The 25,954-nt window shown below is 51.7% G+C and overlaps 1 protein-coding gene across 1 annotated transcript; it reads left to right on the top strand.

The window, feature by feature from the left end:
* The first annotated feature begins 2,823 nt into the window (after positions 1–2,823).
* OTX1 (orthodenticle homeobox 1) lies at positions 2,824–24,573 on the top strand. The gene is made up of 3 exons (XM_056856532.1): positions 2,824–2,943; positions 10,028–10,179; positions 23,746–24,573. Exons 1-3 carry the CDS (start codon positions 2,847–2,849, stop codon positions 24,571–24,573), a joined length of 1,077 nt encoding a protein of 358 aa, XP_056712510.1. The 5' UTR covers positions 2,824–2,846.
* The last annotated feature ends 1,381 nt before the right edge of the window (positions 24,574–25,954 follow it).

Here is a 25,954-nt window from a genome sequence, read left to right as displayed (position 1 = left end):
CCCTCTGCCCGGCTGGGCGCAGGGGCCGGAGCCGCTGGCCCCCGGGGCGGACGCCCCCCGCCCCCCATCGCTCGCCCTCCCCCGCCTGTCCCGGGACTCGATCCCCAGTCTTCATCTCCCCCCACCCTTTAATGAGAGAGAGAGAGAGAGAGAGAGAAGAAGGGAGGGAAAGAAAGAAAGAAAGAAAGAAAGAAAGAAAGAAAGAAAGAAAGAAAGAAAGAAAGAAAGAAAGAAAGAACAGGAAAACCAACCAACGCACCGCTTTGTGGATCGGACCGCGGGGGGACCCTCCCGGGAAGACGCGGGTTCGCTCTCGGGCCGCCCCCCGGCACCGGCGGGCCTCGTCGGGCTGGGGGTCCAGGAGGAGGGGGGAGGAGGCGACGGCGGGGAGGCCCGAGGGGGCGGCGGCCGGAGGGTCCCCTGGGCCAGACTCCCCACCCGCCTCGCGCGCCCCTCCTGACTCCCGAGGAAGCCCGCAGAGGACCGCGCCTTCCCTCCTGCCCTCCCGAGGCCTTTTCTCCGGCGGGGGGGGGGGTTTGCAAACTTTCCCTGCGTCGCTTCCCCTCCTCCCCTCCCCTCCCCCTCTGTGGCTTTCAGTCTCTCGGTGGGGACAGGCCCCTTTGGGAAAGAGAACATTTCCAAGCGGCTCCCAAAACCAGTTTGGTTGCCCAACCATTTCTCATCAAAGCCCCCCCCCTTTCTTCTCTCTCTTAAATCGATTATACTTCTACCCCCCCCCTTTTTTATTATTTGGGGATCTCCTTTTGATTTCTAATTCAATTATCTTTTGGGGGGAAATAATTGCTTCCTCTCCTTCGTGGCCCAGCCCGGGACCCCCTCGGAGCCCCTCGACGATTGCAGGGCAAAGCGGCTGTCGTGTTGAGAAAACCCCGCTTTCTCCACCACCACCCCCAATTCTCCAACCCCCTCTTTGCCTCCAGACTCTGGTTTCCCTCCGTTTGCCCGCGTTGTTGAGAGAGTCCCGGCTGGGGGGTTTGGGGCTGGCAAGGCAAGGAACCGCTGGGGGGGGGGGGGTCGATGCCGGCCTTTTCGACTATTGCCTTTGCAAAAAAAAAAAAACACTTCGGAATCCGAAACTTGTCCGGCTTTTCGGAAGAAATTCGGTTGCTTTTCATTTCGGGTCCAAACAAAAGGGGGTGGCAAAATCTCTAGCGAGTGGCAAAATCTCCAATGAATAAATGGCCTTTGGTTTGGGGCAAACTTTGGATTTCCAATGAATAAATGGCCTTTGGGGCAAACTTCGGATTTCCAATGAATAAATGGCCTTTGGTTTGGGGCAAACTTTGGATTTCCAATGAATAAATGGCCTTTGGGGCAAACTTCGGATTTCCAATGAACAAATGGCCTTTGGTTTGGGGCAAACTTCGGGTTTCCTTTGGAGTGGCAAAATCTCCACTGAATAAATGGCCTTTGGTTTGGTGCAAACTTCGGATTTCCACTGAATAAATGGCCTTTGGTTTGGGGCAAACTTCGGATTTCCATTGAATAAATGGCCTTTGGTTTGGGGCAAACTTTGGATTTCCAATGAATAAATGGCCTTTGGTTTGGGGCAAACTTCGGATTTCCAATGAATAAATGGCCTTTGGGGCAAACTTCGGGTTTCCAATGAATAAATGGCGTTTGGTTTGGGGCAAACTTCGGGTTTCCTTTGGAGTGGCAAAATCTCCACTGAATAAATGGCCTTTGGTTTGGTGCAAACTTCGGATTTCCACTGAATAAATGGCCTTTGGTTTGGGGCAAACTTCGGATTTCCAATGAATAAATGGCCTTTGGTTTGGGGCAAACTTTGGATTTCCATTGAATAAATGGCCTTTGGTTTGGGGCAAACTTCGGATTTCCATTGAATAAATGGCCTTTGGTTTGGGGCAAACTTTGGATTTCCAATGAATAAATGGCCTTTGGTTTGGGGCAAACTTCGGATTTCCATTGAATAAATGGCCTTTGGTTTGGTGCAAACTTCGGATTTCCACTGAATAAATGGCCTTTGGTTTGGGGCAAACTTCGGATTTCCATTGAATAAATGGCCTTTGGTTTGGGGCAAACTTCGGATTTCCAATGAATAAATGGCGTTTGGTTTGGGGCAAACTTCGGGTTTCCTTTGGAGTGGCAAAATCTCCACTGAATAAATGGCCTTTGGTTTGGTGCAAACTTCGGATTTCCACTGAATAAATGGCCTTTGGTTTGGGGCAAACTTCGGATTTCCAATGAATAAATGGCCTTTGGTTTGGGGCAAACTTCGGGTTTCCTTCGGAGTGGCAAAATCTCCACTGAACAAATGGCCTCTGGTTTGGGGCAAACTTGGGGTTTCCTTTGCCAATCGCGCATTTGGCCCCTGGGTAAGGCGTTTCCCGAGCCACCGCTCCGCGGCGCTTCCTAACACAACCTTTGCGGCTGCCGCTTGTGTTTCTCTTGCGAGGTTGTGGTGTTGTGGCTCTCGCTCGCTCGGCGCCTGACCAATGTTGGGGCTGGGCTGGGAAGTTGGGGGAGGAGAGGGAAGGAAGGCGGGAGAGGAAGTTCTCGGGGCGCTCCGGCTCCAAAGCAGCTGCTGACGTCTCTCTTCTGCTCTGTTGTGTGTTGTGCGTGTGTGTGTGTGTGTGTGTCTTTTGCCTCCCGTCTGCTGCAGCGCGCCGCGAGAGAGACTCCTGCCTGCCCCGGGGATTGCCGCACGCCGTCGCTTTGGAAGGGATCTGTTGTTGCTTTTTTTTTATTTTTCAACCGAAACCACAAACGATTTTTAAGAGAGAGACCGCCTCTTAATATATATATTTTTTTAATTCACATATTTTTTTCCGGATAAATCGGGGAAAATCTTTCCGGCTTTTAGCATGATGTCTTACCTCAAACAGCCCCCGTACGGCATGAACGGGCTGGGGCTGGCCGGACCGGCGATGGACCTGCTTCATCCTTCGGTGGGATACCCGGGTGAGCCTCAGACCCTTCTTTAGCAGGCCGGCCGGGTTTTCCCCCCACGGGCCGGGTCAGGATCTCCGCTTTCCTTGGCGCCAGCAAACAGAGGGGCGATCCCTTTACGCCTGGGAAGTTTTGCCTTGGATTTGCCCCTCTGCAGATGCACCTTTCCCCCCATCCGAATCCTCAGGGCTCAAAAAATAAGCCCCCCATGCAGAGTTTTGAGAATACGGATGGGGGAAATGTGCAGCTGGAGAGGGGCAAATCCAAGGCACAACCTCCCGTGCGTAGAAGTCGATAGGCAAGGCGACAAAGCAACCGAAAAACTTTGTTGTTGTTCTGTTTCCCCCCCTTCCTTCCTAGCTCCCATGACCCACTGGTCTTGAGCAGTTAATGGGGAGGGGGGTTGTTTTTTTCCTTTCTTTAAATATGGTGAAAGAGATACTCGGCCGCTGCCAGGATTATATTAGGAGCTCTACCTACCCCCCCAAAAAGGGACTATTTTATCACTTGTTATTGTTGGGGGAGGGGGGGGGTTAATCCAGAAAGAGATCATGTGGATAAACCGATATTTATTTATTAGGAAGTGAATCCCGCGGATTTTAAGGCCGGGTCCTTGGTTGAGAATAAATCCTAAATAACTTCTGCTGAATGTTTGGGATCCCGTAGGCTGAACTGCAACAGGTTGTACAGAGTAGAGGGCCTTGAATTACGGTTAGCGCATTAATGGTGACTATTCTATAAATCGGCTGGTGCCACTGTTTAAAAATTAACTGCGTAAAAAAAAGCCAAGAATCAGAGATGCTTTAATTCTACAAACCCCATTTTCTCCCTTTCCTTGAAACGATCTTTCCTAGATTATTATTATTTAATTTTTGATCTCAGTGTGACATTGTTCAGGGCCGAATTGGCCACATGAACAGTATAATAAAAGTAAAGGAACCATATTTCTCTGTTGTGTTAATATCAGAGGTTTTTAATTTCAGAGCTAATAGGGAAAGCGGGATTCTTTGGTACTATACTGGCCAGGCCTGTGTGAGTTTTAATTTAAGGGCTACTGGGGAAACCGGGATTCTTTGGTGCTAAATTGGTCAGGCCTGTGTTAGGTCAGGATTGCCGCGGAATTAATTTTGAATCATTTCTCATTTTTCCCAGTCTCTTGTTTTTGGGGCCTGTGCTTGTTATTGTTGTTTTAAGGGAGACTTTACTTTCTCTGCTTCTACCCAGTGAATTCATATTTTTCCCTGCTTCAGCTAAAGCGGCAAAATCCAGATTTATCTGAAAGAATTAATATAGCGCATGCTGACTTTAAAAAAAAATTGTCTTATTGCTGGACAGCCAGGTGAAATCGGAATCAGTGGGATTTCTTGAAGCCGATGTAGTGTCCCGCAAGCCTTTTGACCGGCGGAGGTCTCTTTCCCCGGCTCCCTTAAGCAGACCTATCGGGTCTTTACACCGACTTATAGTTACATTTCCTCCCGAAAGTTTTAATGTCCCGATCCTAAGCAGGACAACCCTGCGCCTGTTTTCAAGGCCCGCTGAATTCGGTGGGCCTGGGGACACGGGGGCGCGTGTAAAGTCAAATTTTTAACTTGTTTATCGGGCAAACTCTGGACAATTTTCCTCCCTCCTTTGGCCCTTGCGATGGGCGTTTCGGAGTTAGCCCCCGTGGACTTCGGTGTGGATTTAAACGCACACTGAGCTGGGGGGGATCTCTGGGAATCGCCCTGCATCCTGCAGGTTATACTGGAGGGGGGGGGCTCGGTTTCCAAAACTCCCCCAAGTTCCAGGCTGCTGGAAACGTCCTCCGAGGTCCAGGGCCCTTCGGCTTCCAGGCAAAATTTCCCTCCGGTCTCCTCCAGCGTGGTGTGGTGGTTAAGAGCGGTGGACTCTAATCTGGTGAAGCAGGTGTTATGTCTGTTGAATAACGCCTCCACACTTAAGTTCCAAGTTTCTTTAAGGTTTCTTTATTTCAGTCTGATAAGCAACTTAAAACACATCCAAACTGCTGCACGCCTCTCCCACAATCTACATACTCTTATATATAATTATCTTACACTTCTCTTAAAGAGACATACACATGTCTATACCACATTTCCCCCTTTCTTAACCCATAACATAGTCCTTCGTCCAAACAGGTGGTTGTCTTATCCTTCCTCTCCTCTCAATCTCTACAGTCGATGGTAGTAGTGTCTCTTGAGGCATCTCTAAAGATCTTGACTGAAGGCCTTCATTGCTTCCATCCTGAGTCGGTCCAACCTCATTCTGAATTGCTGGCAACAAAAAGGAATTATCCGACTCAAAACTCATTATGTCCCCACTAGAGTGCACAGGCACCAAATGAGAAGCATTCCATACACGACCATCTGACAATCTATAAGTATATGGTCCTTTCTTCTCCACAATCTTAAGAGGTGAAGTAAATTTACATTCTCCCTTACGCAAGATCCCAGGTCTTCTTACTCTAACAAATGAACCACATTCAAGTTTAACATCCTTAGCACCCCTACGTTGATCTGTATAAGCCTTATACTTCTCTTGCTTCTGACCCACTCTTTTTCTCAAATCAGCTTCTAACAATGCATCCGGCTTTGCCTTTAGGACTCCAGTAACATTTAATTTAGTATGCATCTCTCTGCCATGCAATAATTCTGCTGGTGATCTTTGCGTTGTAGCATGCCTTGTTGCCCTATATGCTTGCAGGAAATCAGTAGTAAAAGCAACCCATGCCTTTCCTTCCAATTTAGCTGTTTGCAAACTATCTTTCAAACTTCTATTGAACCGTTCAATTTCTCCATTTGCTTGTGGATAATACACTGATGACCTCCTGTGTTTAATATTTCGTTCCGCAAGAAAGGTTTCAAACTCCAAAGAAGTAAATTGGGCACCATTATCCGAAATTAACTCTTTTGGATCCCCTTCCCTACTGAAAACTACAGCCAAAAACTTGATCACAGCAGCAGAAGTAGCTTGTGATGTAAATGCTATCTCTGGCCACTTACTAAAATAATCTATTAAGGTAATAGCGTAACGACACTCCATAGGGGCACTATCAAAAGGTCCCACAATATCAATTGCAACCTTTTCCCAAGCAGAGTGTGGGAATGGGACTGGCTGTAATGGTGCTGGGTGTGTTACCGCTGTCTTATCATGTGATTGACAGGTGACACAAGCCTTAATGGCTGTTTCCACTTCAGAATCCATCCCAGGCCACCAATATAAGTCCCGTAATCGTTGTTTAGTCCGTACAATTCCTTGATGCGTATCATGGGCAAGTTGTATAAACGTAGGCCGCAACTCTTCTGGGACAAGCAATCGATGTGTACCTCGTAAAATACAATCACTCTGTAGTGATAGCTCATCACGTACTTTAAAGTAAGGCAACAGTTCTAAATCAATTCCCTTTTCCTTATTTGGCCATTTAGTCATCAAGAATTCCCTTAGTCTCTGCTGGATTGGGCATGCCAAACATGCATCTTGGAATCTCTCCTGTGTAACTGCAGCTGGGATACTTGAAAGAAGTGCAACAACTTCTATATCCTCCTCTGACAATGTGTCTGAAGATGGCAAGGGCAGTCGAGATAAACAATCAGCTGTTACATTTTCTACTCCTGGCTTATATTCCATTTCATAAGTAAACGAAAGCAACCGTGCTGACCATCTCGCAATTCGATTCCCTGCTCTACCCAATCCTTTTGATGTCAACAATGTCGTCAGGGGACAATGATCAGTACGTAGTTTAAATGCATGGCCCCACAAATAAGTCCTCCACTTTTCCGTAGCCCAAACACATGCAAGGGCTTCCTTTTCAACAACAGAATACTTTCTCTCAGCCTGAGTCAATGTTCTTGATGCAAATGCAACTGTCTTTTCCACCTTACCCTCATGGAGCTGAGTCAACACAGCTCCCAATCCGTATTCAGAAGCATCTGTTGTTACAATTGTAGGCAATGATGGATCAAATAATGCCAAAGCTGGACTATGAGCAATCAGCTCTTTTACAGCATCAAAACTGGCCTGGGCCACAGGTGACCATACCAATTGTACACTTCCACGCAGTAACTCTCTAAGTGGTTCAATGACTGAAGCATAATTAGGAATAAACTTCGCATACCATGAAGTCAACCCCAAAAAAGAACGCAACCCTTTTAAATCAGTTGGAGGTGGTGCCTGCAAAACTGCTTCAACTTGGTCTGAATCTGGTTTCAACCCAGCTGAAGACACTCTATGTCCCAAAAAGAAAAGTTCTGTCTTTCTAAGTTTACATTTTGTCATATTAAGTCTCAGTCCAGTTGCACTAACACTCCTCAATACAGATTGTAAATTACTCTCATGTTCTTCAAGGGTCTTTCCATATACAATAATATCATCTAAATAACACTGAACTCCTTTCTGACCCTTAAGTATTACAGACATCATCTTCTGAAAAGCAGCCGGGGCTGAGGCTAAACCATATGGGACACGTTTAAATCGAAACAATCCATCATGTGTAATAAATGCTGTAAGATCTCTGCTTTGTTCATGTAATACAACTTGATGATATGCACTCTGTAAGTCTAAAGTAGAGAACATTTTTGACCCTGCCAATTCAGAAAACATTTCTTCCATATGTGGCAATGGGTGGCTATCAATCACAATAGCTTTGTTTGGTTCTCTTAGATCTACACAGAGTCGTATACTCCCATCTTTCTTCCTTGCCACCACTATGGGTGAAACCCATTCTGATGAATCAACCTCTTCAATAATATCCTCCTGCACCAATTTCTTAAGTTCCTCTGACACAGCATCTCTTACAGCAAAAGGCAATCGTCGTAACTTCTGTCGCACAGGAGCCACATAAGGCCTCACTTTAACCTTATGAACAAATCCCTTCGCACAACCAACTTCCTGTATTGAATTATCCCCACTCACAGCTGAAGCAACCCTCTGTGATGATTCAGAATCTAATTGAGGAGCCATAATACATCCATCCACTACCATCAGTTTTAATGCTGCAAACAAATCCCTGCCAAGGATAGGAGTGCCATTAGGCACAATATAAAATTCTATTGGTGCACAACATGTACCAAAACTCACTTCAGCAGGTAAACAACCACATAAAGGTATTTGGTTCTTTAAATAGCATACCAACTGCAATTTTGGTTCTACCAATGGCACGTTCTTAAAATACTGCAAGTAAAGTGCCTCAGATAATATAGAGACTGCTGAGCCAGTATCTAACATCAGCTCAATATCCTGACCCTTCCCTAAGGAAGTAACAAATATCTTAACAGTACACATAATTCTTTTTGCTGCTGACACAGGTCTACTCCCGTCCACATTCAACACGTTTACGTCAGGCACTTGAATTGCGTGCACCTGCTGATTATTCTGTCGACCTTGACACATTTTAGCCAAATGTCCAGTCTTCTTGCAATAATTACATTGTACTCCTTTCGCAGGGCACTTAGAAAAGCTTGCAAGATGTTGTAAAGAGCCACAGCGAAAACATTTTTTTGTTGATGTTCTACTTCGCTGACTCACTAGCTTTTCAGTATCCTTTGTAACATCTTGAGTTGATATTGGAACTTTCTGCAACATATCCACTTTTTGTACTCCTTCTCCAGTGCCAAAACTCATCATTTTCATTTCATTCAAAGCTGCCTCGGTTTGACTTGCTATTGTTATAGCTTTTTCCAACGTAAGTTCTGGTTCTAAAAGTAGCCGTTCTCTTACACGAGGCATATTTGTCTTTTCAACCAACTGGTCTCTAATCATCTCATCAGCCAACACTCCAAACCCACAGGAGCCAATTAAGTCTCTCAAAGCTGCAATATATTGTAAAGTTGACTCCCCCGGCTTCTGTTCCCGCTGACGAAATTTATAACGATTAGCAACCACATTAACTTTGGGCACAAAGAAATTCTTCAATGCAGCAAAAGCAGTCTCATATTTCTCATCAGCAAGAGGAAATGTGTAGAAAATACGTTGTCCTTCTACTCCCAAGGAGTGGATAAGCAGCGCCAGTTTTCTCTCTTCAGACACCTCTGTGTCACTAATTGCAAGCAGATAATTATCAAAGATACGAATCCATGAAGTAAAAGCAATTGGAGGCTCACCTGGACTTTGTAAAAAAGGTGCTGGTGGATTCAAAGGCAAAAAGGCCATCCCACCTTCGTCGCCAATTTGTTATGTCTGTTGAATAACGCCTCCACACTTAAGTTCCAAGTTTCTTTAAGGTTTCTTTATTTCAGTCTGATAAGCAACTTAAAACACATCCAAACTGCTGCACGCCTCTCCCACAATCTACATACTCTTATATATAATTATCTTACACTTCTCTTAAAGAGACATACACATGTCTATACCACAGCAGGTTGCCTTCCCCACTCCTCCACATGAAGCCAGCTGGGTGACCTTAGGCTAGTCGCAGTTTTCTCCGAACTCTCTCAGCCTCATGTACCTCGCAGGGTGTCTGTTGTGCGGAGGGGAAGGAAAGGAGATTGTAAGCCGGTTTGATTCTCCTTAAAAGGCAGAGAAAATCGGCATATAAAAACCAACTCTTCTGCTTCTGCTATCTTCTTCTTTTCTGTCTTCTTCTATCTTCTGTCTTCTATCTTCTGTCTTCTATCCTCTTTCTTCTTCTTCTGCTATCTGCTATCTTCTTTCTTCTTTTTCTGCTATATGCTATCTTCTTTCTTCTTTTTCTATCTTCTTCTATCCTCTATCTTCTTCTTCGTCTGCTTCTTCTATCTTCTATCTTCTTTTCTGTCTTTTTCTATCTTCTGTCTTCTATCCTCTATCCTCTTCTTCTTCCATCCGCTATCTTCCTCTTCCTCTTCTTCTATCTTCTTCTTCCCTTCTTTCTTCTTCTTTCTTCTTCTTCTACTATCTTCTTCGGACTGGTTGCCTTGTGCAAACTTTTGCCCGCCGTTTTCCGCGTTGGAATCGCCCGGCCGGCTTTGTGTTCTCCATTAGGGGATGGGTGGGTGGGGGGGAAGCGTCCAGATCTCTTCCCCCCCCCCTTTGGGATGGGGGCAGCGGGCCTTTGGAGCCGGGTCCTGACCGCCTCTCTCTCTCTCTCTCTCTCTGCCGGGTCTCCTCCTCCTCCTGGCCGCAGCCACCCCTCGGAAGCAGCGGCGGGAGCGTACCACCTTCACCCGCTCGCAGCTGGACGTGCTGGAGTCCCTCTTCGCCAAGACCCGCTACCCGGACATCTTCATGCGCGAGGAGGTGGCCCTCAAGATCAACCTGCCGGAGTCCCGAGTCCAGGTCGGAGAGCTTGAGGAGGAAGCCGGGCTGGGGGGCGGGAGGGGGGCGGCCGCCACTTGGAGACCCTCTTTATCCCCGGACAGAGCACTTTCTCCGGGCAGGAAAATCAATAGACTTGCAGAGCTCCCCCTTTCCGAAGGCGGCCCCCCAAAGACGCCAGGGGCTGGCCGCGCCGCCGGTCCCGGCCCTAGATTTTGGGGACCGCGCGCCGTCGGAGTCACTTCTCGGTTCGCCCGTCTGGCCCCGGGAACAGGGAACGGGAGACCGTCCTCTTCGGGGCTCCACGGCGGCCAACGGATCCTTTTTTTTTAAATAGGGACCGACTGATCCCGAACAAGCTCCAGTCGGCACGACCCATTAAAAAGTGAGCCGCCGCTCATTCCCCCGCAGTCGGCCCCTGAGCAGGATCGCGCAGAAATAAATTGCGCTGAATTGGGACTTACTCCTGTTGGTTTTTTCCGGGCTTGCGCTCAATTCGTTCCCACTAGTTTTCTGGATTTTAAGCGAAATGCGGGTTGTCCAGAGGCCGAGGTATTAAGGATCAGGCGCCCCTACAAAAACACCGGTGTTTGCAAGAGACTTTCCTTACTTTCATGTAAAGGTGTGTAAAACCCAGGGCAGGGAAGTTTAAAAAGCGGACCGGCACCTTGCAGCGCCATCCAAAAGAGAGTCGCTCCGGTCTAAGCCCCATCCATTTCAATGGGATGAGGCTGGATTAATTCTGTTTAGGGTTTCACTCTCAATCCTGAGCAGGTTTGCCGCGGCTTTCCTAAATTTGCTTACTCAGAAGGTCTCCCGGGGACTTTTACTCTCCAGTTGGCCAGAACCGCTGCCCTGTGTGGAAACGAAATCGCCTCGATTTCTAGCGCGACCTTTTTGTGTTTACACGTGTATGGTACCTTGAAGGTTTGTGTGCCGGGTTGCCCCTCTATCTCGATTTAGGTCTAGAGATTTGGGGCATTTTCACACATACTGAATAATGCATTGTCAATCCACTTTCAATGCACTTTCGCAATCGTTTACAAGTGGATTTTGCCATTTTGCACAGTGAAATCCAACTGCAAAGTGCATTGAAAGTGCATTATTCAGCATGTGTAAAAAGCACCTTAATTTTGGGACTTTAGGAGGAGAGGTCCAAAGGCCATAGTTTCGGGATCTGAAATCCTGATCCCATGCGCCTGTACTTGGAAGTAAGCCACGCTGAAACCCATGGGGTTTACTCCCAAGTAAGGGCAGGCGGAGCTACTCCTTTCACACTCTGTAAACACTGTGAGACTTCTGGTTATTTCTCAGCGAAACTTATTCTGAGTTTGTTGACCCTGATCTCCCAACTTCTACGAAACTTGCGCATTGACTTCGGATATACAGGCAACAGATGTTCAACTCGAGCCAGCATAGTGTGGTGGTTAAGAGCAGTGGTTCGGAGTGGTGGACTCGGATCGGGAGAACCGGGTTTGATTCCCCACTCCTCCACATGAGCTGCAATGGCTAATCTGGAGAACCAGGTTGGTTTCCCCACTCCTACACATGAAGCCAGCTGGGTGATTTTGGGCTAGTCACAGCTCTCTCAGCCCCACCTGCCTCACAGGGTGTCTGTTGTGGGGAAGAAGAGTTGGTTTTTATATGCCGACTTTCTCTACCACTTAAGGTAGAATCAAACCGGCTTACAATCACCTTCCCTTCCCCTCTCCACAACAGACACCCCGGGAGGTAGGTGGGGCTGAGAGAGCTGTGACTAGCCCAAGTTCACCCAGCTGGCTTCACAGGTAGGAGGTGGGGAAACAGATCCGGTTCTCCACCGCTCCAAACCACCGCTCTTAACCACTACACCACGCTGGGGAGGGGAAGGGAAGGTGATTGTAAGCCGGTTCGATTCTTCCTTGAGTGGGAGAGAAAGACGGCGTATATAAAAACCGACTCTTCTTCGTGTCGTCTTTGCATCTGCCGATGTGTAAGACTGTAAATCCTCGGGGGTGGGGATTGGGGGTGCCCCCGGAGCGAGGGACTGGAACAGACCCAGTAGAAGGAAGACTTCCTTCTCTCCAAACTTAGTTTTAGCTCAGGTTTCCAAGCCATTGAGAGGCGCAGAAAGGAAGGGCGTCTGCCCTTTCTCTCCAGCCCTTCCTTCCCATACCTTAGTTGGTGTAACCAGAGGAGCCGTATAAATCCTTGCTAATTTTGCTGCGTCTGCAGCTACTGTAAGGTTTCTTTTTTTAAAAGCGGAGACGCTCGGGGAGCGGAGGGGAACCGTCTCCGTTTTGACAGGTGTAGACAGGTGAAGGAACATGGAAAGGAGAGACTGGGAGGGGGGTTTCCCCCCTCAGTGTTTTGGCAGCCGGGCTTGGACCCCTGAACTAGCATGTCCCATTGAGCCGGGCTGGATATCCCCCTTTGCCGGAGAGAAACCATCCTTAGCAGGAACCGCCTAGGGGGGCTTTGGGAGACTCAGCAAGCTTTGGGGAGGGGCCATGGCTGGGAGGTACAGCATCCGCCTGGCACGCAGAAGGTACCAGGTCCGATCCCCCGCATCTCCAGCCAAAAGGATCAGGCGGCAGGGGGATGCGAAGGACCTCCACCTGAGACCCGACAGTCACTGCCCGTCTGAGTGGGCAATACCGACCTTGACAGACCAAGGGGAGGGGTGTGTGGCTCAGTGGCACAGCATCTGCTTGGCGTGCGGAAGGTCCCAGGTTCAATCCCTGACATCTCCAGTTCAAGGGACTAGGCAAGTAGGTGTTGTGAAAGACTTCAGCCTGAGACCCTGGAGAGCTGCTGCCTGTCTGAGTAGACAATGCTGACCTTGATGGACCAAGGGTCTGATTCAGTATAAGGCAGCTTCATGCGTTCGTGTGATGGTCTGATTCCCTATAAGGCAGCTTCCTGCGTACTGGAAAGAGAGTGGGGAAACTCTAGAGAAGGGTGAGAAGAGGTCACGGGTTAGAAACCTCTGCCAGATCTTCCCTGGTGGAGTTTGGAAAGCGCTGAACTCTTAGAAGGGCGAGACACCCAACCGGCTCTCCGGAGCGTGTAATTAAAACACAGCCACACCTCGCCTCGCTGAGTGTATCTGTGAATAGCCTGCGCACTCTTTGGAGGGTCAATCGCAAGCCTTCCAAATTCCACCCCCACCCCGAAAGCATTGTGGGAGGGGAGAAGGCCGTGGCTCAGTGGTAGAGCGTTTGCTTGATATGCAGAAGGTGCCAGGTTCAATCCCCGACATCTCCAGTTAAAAGGACCAGGCAAGTAGGTGATGGGAAACACCCCTGCTTGAGACCCTGGCGAGCCGCTGCCGGTCTGAGTAGACTATCCTGACTTTGAAGGACCAAGGGTCTGATTCCGTAGAAGGCCTCTTCATTGGGGCAGGGGCTGTGGCTCAGTGGCAGAGCTTCTGCTTGGCATGCAGAAGGTCCCAGGTTGAACCCCCATCATTTCCAGTTAAAGGGACCAGGCAAGTAGGTGATATGAAAGACTCCTGCCTGAGACCCTGGAGAGCCGCTGCCGGTACTGACTTTGATGGACCAAGGGTCTGTTTCAGTATAAGGCTCAATTGGTGGAGCATCTGCTTGGCATGCAGAAGGTCTCAGGTTCAATCCCCGGCATCTCCAGTTAAAGGAACCAGGCAAGCAGGTGATGTGAAAGACCTCCGTCTGAGACCCTGGAGAGCCGCTGCCAGTCTGAGTAGACAATACTGGCTTTGATGGACCTTGGTGGTCTGATTCAGTAGAAGGCAGTAGAGGCATGACCTTCGGGTCATGTTCTTCATGTGTTCGTGTGAAGCTGAATTCGGGAAAAGCCAGGAAGGGTATACATAACCCGAGGGTTTCACTGCATGCGTGGAAACCCGGAACCCCCGGGAGGGGAAAGGGGCCGACCAGACTCCTTCAAGGCCACAGAAGCGCTTCCTTTTCTCGCCTCCTTCTTAAACTTTCTTCAGCTCCAGCGCCTTTGGGGATGTAGACTTGGAACAGTTCTGGCACAGCGCTCCGCTTCGTGTTTGAAGAAGTTATATAACTTCGGGAAGCCAGAATTGCATAACTCGCAGTTCATGGTCGGAAGCCAAGGCCCTTAGCAACCTGTTCATAAGGGAAGGATAATAAAAGTTTTGCTGGGGGGGGGGGGACTTGCGCGAAGGAAAGGTTCCCTTGAAACCTTGACCAGGCTACGTCTAGAGGGCTGGCCGGTTCTTGCGGGCCGGTTCTCCAGGGCTCGCCTTTTCGGCGAGAAAGAAGTAAAGCGAAATAATCGACAAAGTCTCACCTTGGGGAAGGGCCGTAGCTCAGTGGTAGAGCATCTGCGTGGCATGCAGAAGGTCCCAGGTTCAATCCTTGGCACCTCTAGTTCAAGGGACTAGGCGAGTGTGTGTGTGTGTGTGTGTGTGTGTGCGCGCGCGCGACCCTATGAATCAATGTCCTCCAAAATCTCCTATCCTTAACAGCCTTGCTCAGGTCTTGCAAACTGAGGGCCGTGGCTTCCTTTATTGGGTCAATCCATCTCTTGTTGGGTCTTCCTCTTTCCTGCTGCTTTCAACTTTTCCTAGCATGATTGTCTTTTCCAGTGACTCTTGTCTTCTCATAATGCGTCCAAAGTAGGACAGCCTCAGTTGAGTCATTTTAGCTTCTAGGGTCAGTTCAGTCTTGATTTGATCTAAAACCCACTGATGTGTGTGTTTGTTTTGGCGGTCCATGGTATCCCTAACACTCTCCTCCAACACCACATTTCAAGGGAATCTACTTTGAAGCTTTCTTCATTTTCCAGCTTTCACACCCATACGTAGTAATAGGGAATACGATGGCATGAATTAACCTGATCTTGGTTGCCAATAGGCGAGTAGGTGATGGGAAAGACCTCCTCCTGAGACCGTGGAGAGTCGCTGCCAGTCTGAGTAGACAGTACTGACTTTGATGGACCGAGGATCTGATTCAGTAGAAGACGGCTTCATGTGTTCATAGCGGGGAGGGGTCGTGGCTCAGTGGTATAATATAAATTATTATATTTAAGGGACATGTGCGGAGGCTTCAGGGGGTTACAGGAAACTCTTTAAGACTGGGGGTAAACTTTCAGGTTGGGAAAAATTATAATGTTTAAGGGACATGTATGGAGGCTTCAGAGGTTTCTAGAAGCTCTTTAAGATTGGGGAAACTTTCAGGTTGGGAAACGTAGCTTCTGCTTGGCATGCAGAAGGTCCCAGGTTCAATCCCCGGCATCTCCAGTTCAAGGGACCAGGCAAGTAGGGGATGTGAAAGACCTCTGCCTGAGACCCTGGAGAGCCGCTGCCGGTCTGAGTAGACAATACTGACTTTGATGGACCAAGGGTCTGATTAGTATAAGGCAGTTTCATGAGTTCATATGGGGAAAGTATAGGATAATCCGAGGACCCTTCTCGTTGGGAGAGGGGAATCGAACCAGCATCGCGACCTGGGTGTGGCAGAAAAGGCGGCGGAGCTCTTGGAAAGGAACCTCGGAGTGGGAAAGGCACGGGGAGTTTTCTCACCGCCGGTGCAAGGCGCTGCGTGCGGGTGCTGTTCAGCGCCTCCCCTCCCTGGGAGAACCGGGCGCGATGGAGCACGTGGGGCAATTTGGGGGGGAGGGGAGAGAGACTGTCTCGCATGCCCTGGGCAGCCAGGACCCCATGCTCCGCTGATTTGGCCGGGGTTCCCCCCCCCCACTCCCCTCCCCAATTAAAAGGGAAATTCTCATGAAAGGTCTTGGAAAGTGCTGGGTTTTCTCTAGGGTCAGTGGATGAACCTAGATTAGCCTAAGAATGGCTGGGGAGACAAGGGACATGTGCAGAGGTTTCAGGGAGTTACTGGAAACTCTTCAAGGCTGGGGGTAAACTTTCGGGTTAGAAAAATGTGTTATGTTTAAGGGACATGGACGCAGGCTGCAAGGGTTACAGGACACTTTTTCAGACTGCTGGCAAACTTTCAGGTTGGGAAAAATTATTATGTTTAAAGGACATGTTCAGAGGCTTCAGGGGGTTACTGGAAACTTTTTCAGACTTTCAAGTTGGGAAAAATTATTATATTTAAGGGACAAGTGCGGAGGCGTCAGGGGGTTACAGGAAACTCTTTAAGATTGGGGGTAAACTTTCAGGTTGGGAAAAATTATAATGTTTAAGGGTCATGTATGGAGGCTTCAGAGGTTTCTAGAAGCTCTTTAAGATTGGGGGAACTTTCAGGTTGGGAAACATTATTATATTTAAGGAGCATGTGCAGAGGTTTCAGGGGGTTACTGGAAACTTCAAGATGGGGGGTAAACATTTGCGGCTGGGAAAAATTATTATGTTTAAGGGACATGTAGGCAGGCTTCAGGGGGTTACTGGACAATTTTTCGGATAGGGAGGGGAAACTTTTAGGCTGGGAAAATGTTATATTTAAGGGACATGTGGGGAGACTTCAGGAAACTCTTATTGGAAACAGACTGGTGGGGAAAACTTTCAGATTGGGGGAAAGTATTAAACACACACACCAGACATCTTAAAGAAGATCGGTAACAAAAGTCTTCCTTCTCTTGCCTTGTTCTGATTCGATATATGGAACAAGGCAAGAAAAGGGACAACTTTTGCTACCGATCTTGTTCTGGAAATCCGGTTGGTCAGTTTCCCTGACTACAACTTCTTAGCTCACACGTGTTCAGTGAAACATTCCAGTCAGGTGTACCATTTCTTACTTGACCTGAATTTTCACTCTTCCCTCGATGCCTTCCATATAAGCAACACCATATATATATATATACCATACACACACACACGTGTGTGTGTGTCTGTGTGTGTATATATATGTGTGTGTGTATACATGGTGTTGCTTATCCCATAAAGTCTTCCAGGTATATATGGGGTTGCTTATCCCATAAAGTCTTCCAGGTATATATGGTGTTGCTTATCCCATAAAGACTTCCATGTATATATGGTGTTGCTTATCCCATAAAGTCTTCCATGTATATATGGTGTTGCGTATACCATAAAGTCTTCCACGTATATATGCTGTTGATTATCTCATAAAGTCTTCCAGGTTGTGCAAAATTAATTACACATAAAAAAATTGAAAACCTCAAGCTTCCCTTTTCCACAAACTTGATGAGCTGCAAAAGACAAGAAGAGGAGGAAGACAGTTAGATGCTTATCACTCGTTGGTCTCTTTCAGAAAAGAGCTGGAAGAAATTAACTTTTGCTTTTGGGAAGTTTGGAAAGGAATGAGGAAAATTGGGGTGGGGGAGGAGTAGGGCACTGGCTACTGATAGTGCGCTAGATATTATTTTTGCAGTCTGGGAAACACGAAAAGGGAGGGGAGGAGGCGAATGCTTGAGAAATCCCGGCTTGGGAGCTGGCAGAGCGCAGATTCTCTGGGGGACTTTGAAACCTGGAAAGGGGGCTGTCCTGGGTGGAAGGGAAACAATAGTGACCTCACTCGCCTCCCGCCTCGCCATTGGCTCCAAGACTCCCTGCCAGTTTTGAGGAATGAATGGACAGCCATGTCTTTTGCTGATCCCAAGTAGCTTCTCTTTTCCAGGAGGAATATTACTCGTGAAAGGAAAAGAAGGCCAGGGACTTATTTTGAGGGCCAGTGTGTTAAGTCCCCTCAAGTCACTTCCCGACTCATGGCGACCCTATGAATTAATGTCCTCCAAAATCTCCTCTTGTTAACAGCCTTGCTCAGGTCTTGCAAATTGAGGGCTGTGGCTTCCTTTATAGGGTCAATCCATCTCTTGTGTGGTCTTCCTCTTTTCCTACTGCCCTCAACTTTTCCTAGCATGACTGTCTTTTCCAGTGACTATTATCTTCTCATAATGCGACCAAAGAACGACAGCCTCGGTTTAGTCATTTTAGCTTCTCGGGTCAGTTCAGGCTTGATTTGTTCTATAACCCACTTATCTGGGATTTTTTTTTTTGGCTGTCCAGGGTATCCATAACCCTCTCCTCCAACACCACATTTCAAGGGAATCTACTTTCTTCCTATCAGCTTTCTTCAATGTCCAGCTCTCACACCCATACATAGAAATAAGGAATACGATGGCATGAACTAACTTAATCTTGGTGGCCAGTGACAAGTCCTTACACTCAAGAATCTTTTCTAGCTGCTTCATGGCTGCCCTTCCCAGTCTCAACCTCCTTCTGATTTCTTGGCTGCAGTCCCCCTTTCGGTTGATGATGAAGGCCGGAGCTGCGGCTAAAGAGGAGGGTCTCGTCTCTCCCCCTCCCCTCCTTGAAATATATTTGAGTCAGTGGCTCTGATATCACGGAGGGGGGAGTGTTCGGTCCCAGCTGGCTGGATTTGGGTAGCCACTGATGGTTTCCTGGGTCCCATTCTCCCCCTACCAGACTAGAAGGGATCGTTTCAAGCAAAGCATACTGGAAAGCGTGCCTGTTAACCGCCGTCAAGTCACTTCCGACTTATGGCGACCCCATGAACCAAAGTCCTCCGAAACGTTCTCCTGTTAACAGCCTCGCTCATGTCTTGCAAATGGCAGGCTGTGGCTTCCTTGATCGAGGCAATCAATCCCCTGTTGGGTCTTCCTCTTTTCCTGCCTTCTCCAACTTCCCCTCGCATTCTTGTCTTTTGCAGTAGAAAAGAGCAAGAGTCCAGTAGCACCTTAAAGACATAAGAACATAAGAAAAACCATGCTGGATCAGACCCAGGCCCATCAAGGCCAGCAGTCTGTTCACACAGTGGCCAACCAGGTGCCTCTAGGGGCAAAAACGCATGGTCGCTTTAGCCTCCTTTATTCCGTTTCAGCCAGGATTCAGCCAGTATCGAATGCATGCGTTTCGTCAAACGTGCGCGTTCGATCCTGGCTGAAACCTAGCTGAAACAGGGAATAAAGGAGGCTAAAGCGACCATGCGTTTTCGCCCTAGGAAGCCCACAAACAAGACGACTGCTGCAGCACCATCCTGCCTGTGTTCCACAGCACCTCATAGCAGAGGCATGCTCCTCTGATCCTGGAGACAATAGGTGTGCATCATGACTAGTAGCCATTTTTACTAGTAGCCATAGATACCCCTCTCCTACAGGAACATGTCCACTCCCCTCTTAAAGCCTTCCAAGTTGGCAGCCATCACCACATCCTGGGGCAGGGAGTTCCACAATTTAATAACGTGTTGTGTGAAGAAATACTTCCTTTTATCTATTTTGATTCTCTCACCCTCCAGCTTCAGCAGATGACCCCGCGTTCTAGTATTATGAGAGAGGGAGAAAAGCTCCCTGTCCACTCTGTCCATCCCATGCATAAATTTATAGACCTCTACCATGTCTCCCCTCAACCGCCTTCTTTACAAGCTAAGCAGCCCTAAGCGCTTTAACCGCTATTCATAGGGCAGTTGCCAGGGTGGTGTAGTGGTTAAGAGTGGTGGTTTGGAGTGGTGGACTCTGATCTGGAGAACTGGATTTGATTCCCCACTCCTCCACATGAAGCCAGCATGGTGACTTTGGGGTGGTCACAGCTCTGTTAGAGCTCTCTCAGCCCCACCTACCTCACAGGGTGTCTGTTGTGGGGAGGGGGTGATTGTAAGCCATTTTGAATCTCCCTTAAGTGGCAGAGAAAGATGGCATGTAAAAACCAACTCTTCTTCTTCCCCCCTGATCATTTTGGTTGCTCTTTCCATCAAGCTTCGCAATATCCTTTTTTAGGTGTGGCAACCAGAACTGTACACAGTAGTCCAGGTGTGGTCTCACCATAGATTTGTACAAGGGCAGTATGACAGCAAAATTTCTGGCAGGGTAGAAAGCTCCCTACCCTGCCAGAAATTTTGTTCGTGTTTACGGTGCTGCTGAACTCTTTTCTACCGCTAGCGACCGACTTAACACGGCTACCCATCCTTGCCTTTTCCAGCGACTCTTGTCTTCTCATAATGCACCCATGGTACGGCAGCCTCAGTTTAGTCATTTTAGCTTCTAGGGAAAGTGTTCCAAAACTGGTGTTTAATCTCTGAAGGGTTGTGGGAGGGAGGGCTGGGGCTTGAGGGGGGGGGGTCTTTGGAAAAGGCCAGGCGAAGTGTTCTCTTGAAAGGGGCCGATTTAGATCCCGGCTGCTAATGGCTTCTCCTCTCCGCAGGTCGGGGAGGATGGAGAGGTGTGGAAGGTAATTGGAGGGGCGGCTTTCCTGGCGCAAGGTGGTTGCGCCGATGCCTCCGGGCCTTTGATCTTTGAAAGCCCGGAGGGGGGGTTGTTGATGAATCTCTCTCTGCGGGGCTCGCTCCACATCCGCAGCTGATGCCCGCCTCCCCCCTTTCCCCCTTCCTCTCCCCGTGGCGTAAGGAGGTCGGCCGCGGAAGGGCCAGGCTGAGTTTTGCGCCAGGTCGGAGCCCGGGGGTACCTTTAAAGACCCGACAAGATCCCCAGGGGACCGGCCGCGGAGAGTCCAAGCTCCCTGCCTCGGGGATCTTGGAGATCTTGTCGGTCTTTGGGGTGCTGGCGGACCCCGATCTCCCTTTACTACTGTGGATCCAGCAGGGCTACACCCCAAACTTACCCGTGGCGCTGACGGTTCACAATGGTGCGTGAAGACGCACAATCCGGTTTGAGATTGGGTATGTGTGTATGTGTTTGGAGAAGGTTCCCTTGACTGTTCGGCCTCTGTGGTCAGTGTCATGGGTGACATAGAGTGCAATGCTAAGTGTGTCTTCCTGGAAGTAAACCCCATGAAATAGGCCTCGGGAAGATTCGGAGTAGACTTGCTTTGAATTGTTTTCTAAGTGGAACAGGTGCGTAAAGGCGCGGTGCCAGAGAGTCGTAGGCGGACCACTGAGATCCAGCGTGGTGTAGTGGTTAAGAGCGGTGGTTTGGAGTGGTGGACTCTAATCAGGAGAACCGGGTTCTATCCCCCGCTCCTCCACATGAAGCCAGCTGGGTGATCTTGGGCCAGTCGCACTCTTGCAGCCCCACCTACCTCACAGGGTGTCTGTTGTGGGGAGGGGAAGGCGATTGTAAAGCGGATTGATTCTTCCTTGAGTGGTAGAGAAAGGCAGCATATAAAAACCCAACTCTTCTTCTTTTTCTTAGTGGGGGGCGGGGCTGAATCAGAACTGGGGAAGTCAGCAGGGCGGGGGTCCTTGGGTGCCTAATGTGGGGGTGTCCTTGGGTTTCCACGGTGTTAGATGGAGCAGGCCCGGGCATCCTTGAGGCCCCGGAACGGATAAACTGGGTTGTACTGGGTGCAGCATCCGCACGCCCCTCCCCAGTTGTGCCAGAAGGCCAGTGGCAAGAGTGGGCAACTCGGGGTGGGCAATTCGGGAGGCCCTCAGTGCCCGGCCCCACGGCTTTGGGTCTGTGTCCACAGGAGGGGGGAAGGGTGGCTGGTTCCCAGATGGGAGGAGGGAAAGCCCAGGGCAATCTGGGGGCCCCTTCCTGGGGCCAAGCCAGGAGGAATGTCCTCTCGGGAAGGGTGAAACACATAAAGCTGCCGTATACTGACTCAGACCCCTGGTCCATCAAAGCAAGTATTGTCTACTCAGACCGGCAGCGGCTCTCCAGGGTCTCAGACGGAGGTCTTTCACATCACCTGCTTGCCTGGTTCCTTTAACTGGAGATGCCGGGGATTGAACCTGAGACCTTCTGCATGCCAAGCAGATGCTCTACCAATTGAGCCTTATACTGAAACAGACCCTTGGTCCATCAAAGTCAGTACCGGCAGCGGCTCTCCAGGGTCTCACTCAGGCAGGGGTCTTTCACATCACCTACTTGCCTGGTCCCTTTAACTGGAAGTGCCGGGGGTTGAACCTGGGACCTTCTGCATGCCAAACAGAGGCTCTTCCACTGAGCCACAGCCCCTGCCCCAATGAAGAACCCATGAAGCGGCCTTCTACAGAATCAGACCCTTGGCCCTTCAAAGTCAGGATAGCCTACTCAGACCTGAGGCCTTCTGCGTGCCAAGCCCTGAACCCCCTCCCCTCGGTCTGTCCAGGCCGTTACTGCCCACTCAGACCGGCAGCGGCTCTCCAGGGTCTCAGGCAGGGGGTCTTTCACATCACCTCCTTGCCTGGTCCCGAAGCCGCGGGTTGAACCTGGGGCCGCCTGCATGCCAAGCAGAGGCTCTACCCCTGAACCCCCTCCCCTCGGTCTGTCCAGGTCGGTATTGCCCACTCAGGCAGGCAGCGGCTCTCCAGGGTCTCAGGCAGGGGGTCCTTCACATCACCTCCTTGCCTGGTCCCGAAGCCGCGGGTTGAACCTGAGACCTTCTGCATGCCAAGCAGATGCTCTACCAGTTGAGCCTTATACTGAAACAGACCCTTGGTCCATCAAAGTAAGTACCGGCAGCGGCTCTCCAGGGTCTCAGACAGGGGGTCCTTCACATCACCTCCTTGCCTGGTCCCGAAGCCGCGGGTTGAACCTGGGGCCGCCTGCATGCCAAGCAGAGGCTCTACCCCTGAACCCCCTCCCCTCGGTCAGTCCAGGTCGGTATTGCCCACTCAGGCAGGCAGCGGCTCTCCAGGGTCTCAGGCAGGGGGTCTTTCCCATCACCTCCTTGCCTGGTCCCGAAGCCGGGGATTGAACCTGGGGCCGCCTGCATGCCAAGCAGAGGCCCTACCCCTGAACCCCCTCCCCTCGGTCTGTCCAGGTCGGTATTGCCCACTCAGGCAGGCAGCGGCTCTCCAGGGTCTCAGGCAGGGGGTCTTTCCCATCACCTCCTTGCGAGGTCCCGAAGCCGGGGATTGAACCTGGGGCCGCCTGCATGCCAAGCAGAGGCTCTACCCCTGAACCCCCTCCCCTCGGTCTGTCCAGGTCGGTATTGCCCACTCAGGCAGGCAGCGGCTCTCCAGGGTCTCAGGCAGGGGGTCTTTCCCATCACCTCCTTGCCTGGTCCCGAAGCCGGGGATTGAACCTGGGGCCGCCTGCATGCCAAGCAGAGGCCCTACCCCTGAACCCCCTCCCCTCGGTCTGTCCAGGTCGGTATTGCCCACTCAGGCAGGCAGCGGCTCTCCAGGGTCTCAGGCAGGGGGTCTTTCCCATCACCTCCTTGCCTGGTCCCGAAGCCGGGGATTGAACCTGGGGCCGCCTGCATGCCAAGCAGAGGCCCTACCCCTGAACCCCCTCCCCTCGGTCTGTCCAGGTCGGTATTGCCCACTCAGGCAGGCAGCGGCTCTCCAGGGTCTCAGACAGGGGGTCCTTCACATCACCTCCTTGCCTGGTCCCGAAGCCGCGGGTTGAACCTGGGGCCGCCTGCATGCCAAGCAGAGGCTCTACCCCTGAACCCCCTCCCCTCGGTCAGTCCAGGTCGGTATTGCCCACTCAGGCAGGCAGCGGCTCTCCAGGGTCTCAGGCAGGGGGTCTTTCCCATCACCTCCTTGCGAGGTCCCGAAGCCGGGGATTGAACCTGGGGCCGCCTGCATGCCAAGCAGAGGCTCTACCCCTGAACCCCCTCCCCTCGGTCTGTCCAGGCCGGTATTGCCCACTCAGCCTGGCAGCGGGTCTCCGGCAGAGCCTGGCGCCTTGTGCGTGCCAAGCAGATGCTGTGCCACTGAGCCAGGTGCCCTGCCCAGGGAAGGGGTGCGGGGTCGGGGTCTGCGGTGCTGTGCGGGGACTGACGGGCGGCTGCTTCCTCCCCCTACCCCCCACCCCCCCACCCCCCTGCAGGTGTGGTTCAAGAACCGGCGGGCCAAGTGCCGGCAGCAGCAGCAGAGCGGCGGCGGCGGCGCCAAGAGCCGGCCGGCCAAGAAGAAGGCGTCCCCGGCGCGGGAGAGCTCGGGCTCGGAGAGCAGCGGCCAGTTCACGCCGCCCGCCGCCGCCAGCTCGGCCTCGTCCTCCTCCTCCTCGTCGTCGTCCTCCAACTCCTCGGGTTCGGGGCCCGGCGGCGCCGGGCTGAGCACCCCGGGGGGCGGCGGCGGCGCGGGCCCGGCGCCCCCCGCCCCGCTGAGCGGCGCCCCCTCGGCCGCCGCCCCCTCGTCCATCTGGAGCCCGGCGTCCATCTCTCCGGGCTCCGGGGGCGAGCCGCTGGCGCCTGCGGGCTCCTCGTGCATGCAGCGGGGGGCGGTGGCGGGGGCCTCGCCGGCCTCCTACCCCATGGGCTACGGGCAGGGCGGGGGCTACGGGCAGGGCTACCCGGCGCCCCCCCCGCCCCCCTCCTCCTCCTACTTCGGGGGCGTGGACTGCGGCTCCTACCTGCCGGTGCACTCCCACCCCCACGCCCACCAGCTCGGCCCCATGGCCCCCTCCCCCATGGCCGGCGCCCACCACCCCCACGCCCCCCACCCGCTCGGCCAGGGCTCCGGCCACCACCACCACCACCACCACCACCACCACCAGCCGGGCTACGCGGGGGCCGGCCTGGCCTTCAACGCCGCCGACTGCCTGGACTACAAGGACCCCCCCGCCGCCGCCGCCCCCTCCTGGAAGCTCAACTTCAACTCCCCGGACTGCCTGGACTACAAGGACCAGGCCTCGTGGCGCTTCCAGGTCCTGTGAGGGGGGGGGAGGCGGGGGGCAGCCCCCCCTGCAAGCCCCCCACCCCGCGCCCCCCTTCCTGGGCCGCTTCTGGGACAGTCTCTCTGCCCCCCCTCCTCCAACGCCAGGCCAAGGATGCTCCGGACGCCCCCCCCCCCCGTTTGCGCGCCTCTGTCTTTTTGCAAGGGGGGGTGAAGGAAGAGGACCAGGAGCCCCCACCCCACCCCCACCCCCCGCCACGACGACGCCTCTCTCCTCTCCGCACCCAAGCACGTGGCGGAAGGCTGCTGGATCGGGCCCTGCCTCTATTTGCTGCTGCTGCTGCTGCTGCTCCCGCCGCTGGAGTCTCCACTCGCCGCCGCCTCCACCCCGCTGCGGGCCTGTTATTTATTTTATTTTTGTTTTTGTTTATTTTGATTTTTTTTTGCCTCGGCTCCACGGGATTACCTTCCAGCGCCCGGCTTGGGTTCCGAAGCCAAACCGAAGCGGAATCCGGATTCGTCCCGTTTCTTCTCCGCCACTTCTCTTCCACTCGCGGAGGGAGCGCTTTCTCCAGACGGCTGGCTGCAGACTTTTGTGTATAGCTTTTAATTCTACCCCCCCATCCTCTGTGGAGGCTCCCCCCCCCGGTAATCTCTATAGGATTGCATTGCAGAGGGGGGAGAAAAAGAGAGCAAGAAAGGGGAAGGAATCGTGTATATAGTGTATTCTTCCAGCGGCCCCCCCACACCGTCCCCGTTTTGAAATTTTAGTTGCTACGTTGAGGTGAGGGTGAACTGTGGTCTCGAACCCGCGGCCGGGGGTGGGGGCTGGATTGGATCCACCCGCCCCTCTCCAAACTCCCACCCCGGATTCCCTCTCCTTGTGGATTCCCGCTCCAGTGCAGATTGGAATTGGGGGGGGGTAGGGTTGCCAACCTCCAGATAGTAGCTGGAGATCTCCCGTTATGACAACTGGTCTCCAGCTGGTAGAGATCCGTTCCCCTGGGAAAAAAATGGCTGCTTTGGCATTTGGACTCTATGGCACTGAAGTCCCTACCCAAACCCCCGCCCTACTCAGGCTCCACCCCAAAAACCTCCCGCCGATGGCGAAGAGGGACCGGGCAATCCTGGCTAAGAGAGGCGAGCCAGGGAGAGCGACCTGTAGATTGAGGTGGGGGGGTATTGCAAGGCGCCAATGAAAGGGGTGTGTGTGCTGGGGAGGGGAGTTCCAATGGTCTTCAGCTGCGCCTGGCCGCCTCCCAGCACCCAAGATCATGTTTACTCCCGGGGAGGGCGGGAGGAGGAGGAGGAGGAAAGCGTGTGTGTGTGGGGAGAGAGATCACAACCCTATAAAGTCGGTGATTTGACGCCCCGAAGCCAACTGGCCACCTGTTGAAATGTAAAGGCGATTCCGCACCCTC

This window comes from Euleptes europaea, chromosome 10 (genome assembly GCF_029931775.1).
Source record: "Euleptes europaea isolate rEulEur1 chromosome 10, rEulEur1.hap1, whole genome shotgun sequence".
Lineage (NCBI taxonomy): Eukaryota > Metazoa > Chordata > Lepidosauria > Squamata > Sphaerodactylidae > Euleptes > Euleptes europaea.
This window is presented reverse-complemented; position numbering and strand designations above follow the sequence as displayed.

What these genes read in the sequence shown, in the direction of transcription:
- OTX1 (XM_056856532.1), top strand. Translation starts at nt 2,847, where the DNA reads ATGATGTCTTACCTCAAACAGCCCCCGTACGGCATGAACGGGCTGGGG. An exon ending in TCCTTCGGTGGGATACCCGG is followed by an intron (nt 2,944 to 10,027) that starts GTGAGCCTCAGA and finishes TCCTGGCCGCAG; the next exon opens with CCACCCCTCGGAAGCAGCGG. An exon ending in TGCCGGAGTCCCGAGTCCAG is followed by an intron (nt 10,180 to 23,745) that starts GTCGGAGAGCTT and finishes ACCCCCCTGCAG; the next exon opens with GTGTGGTTCAAGAACCGGCG.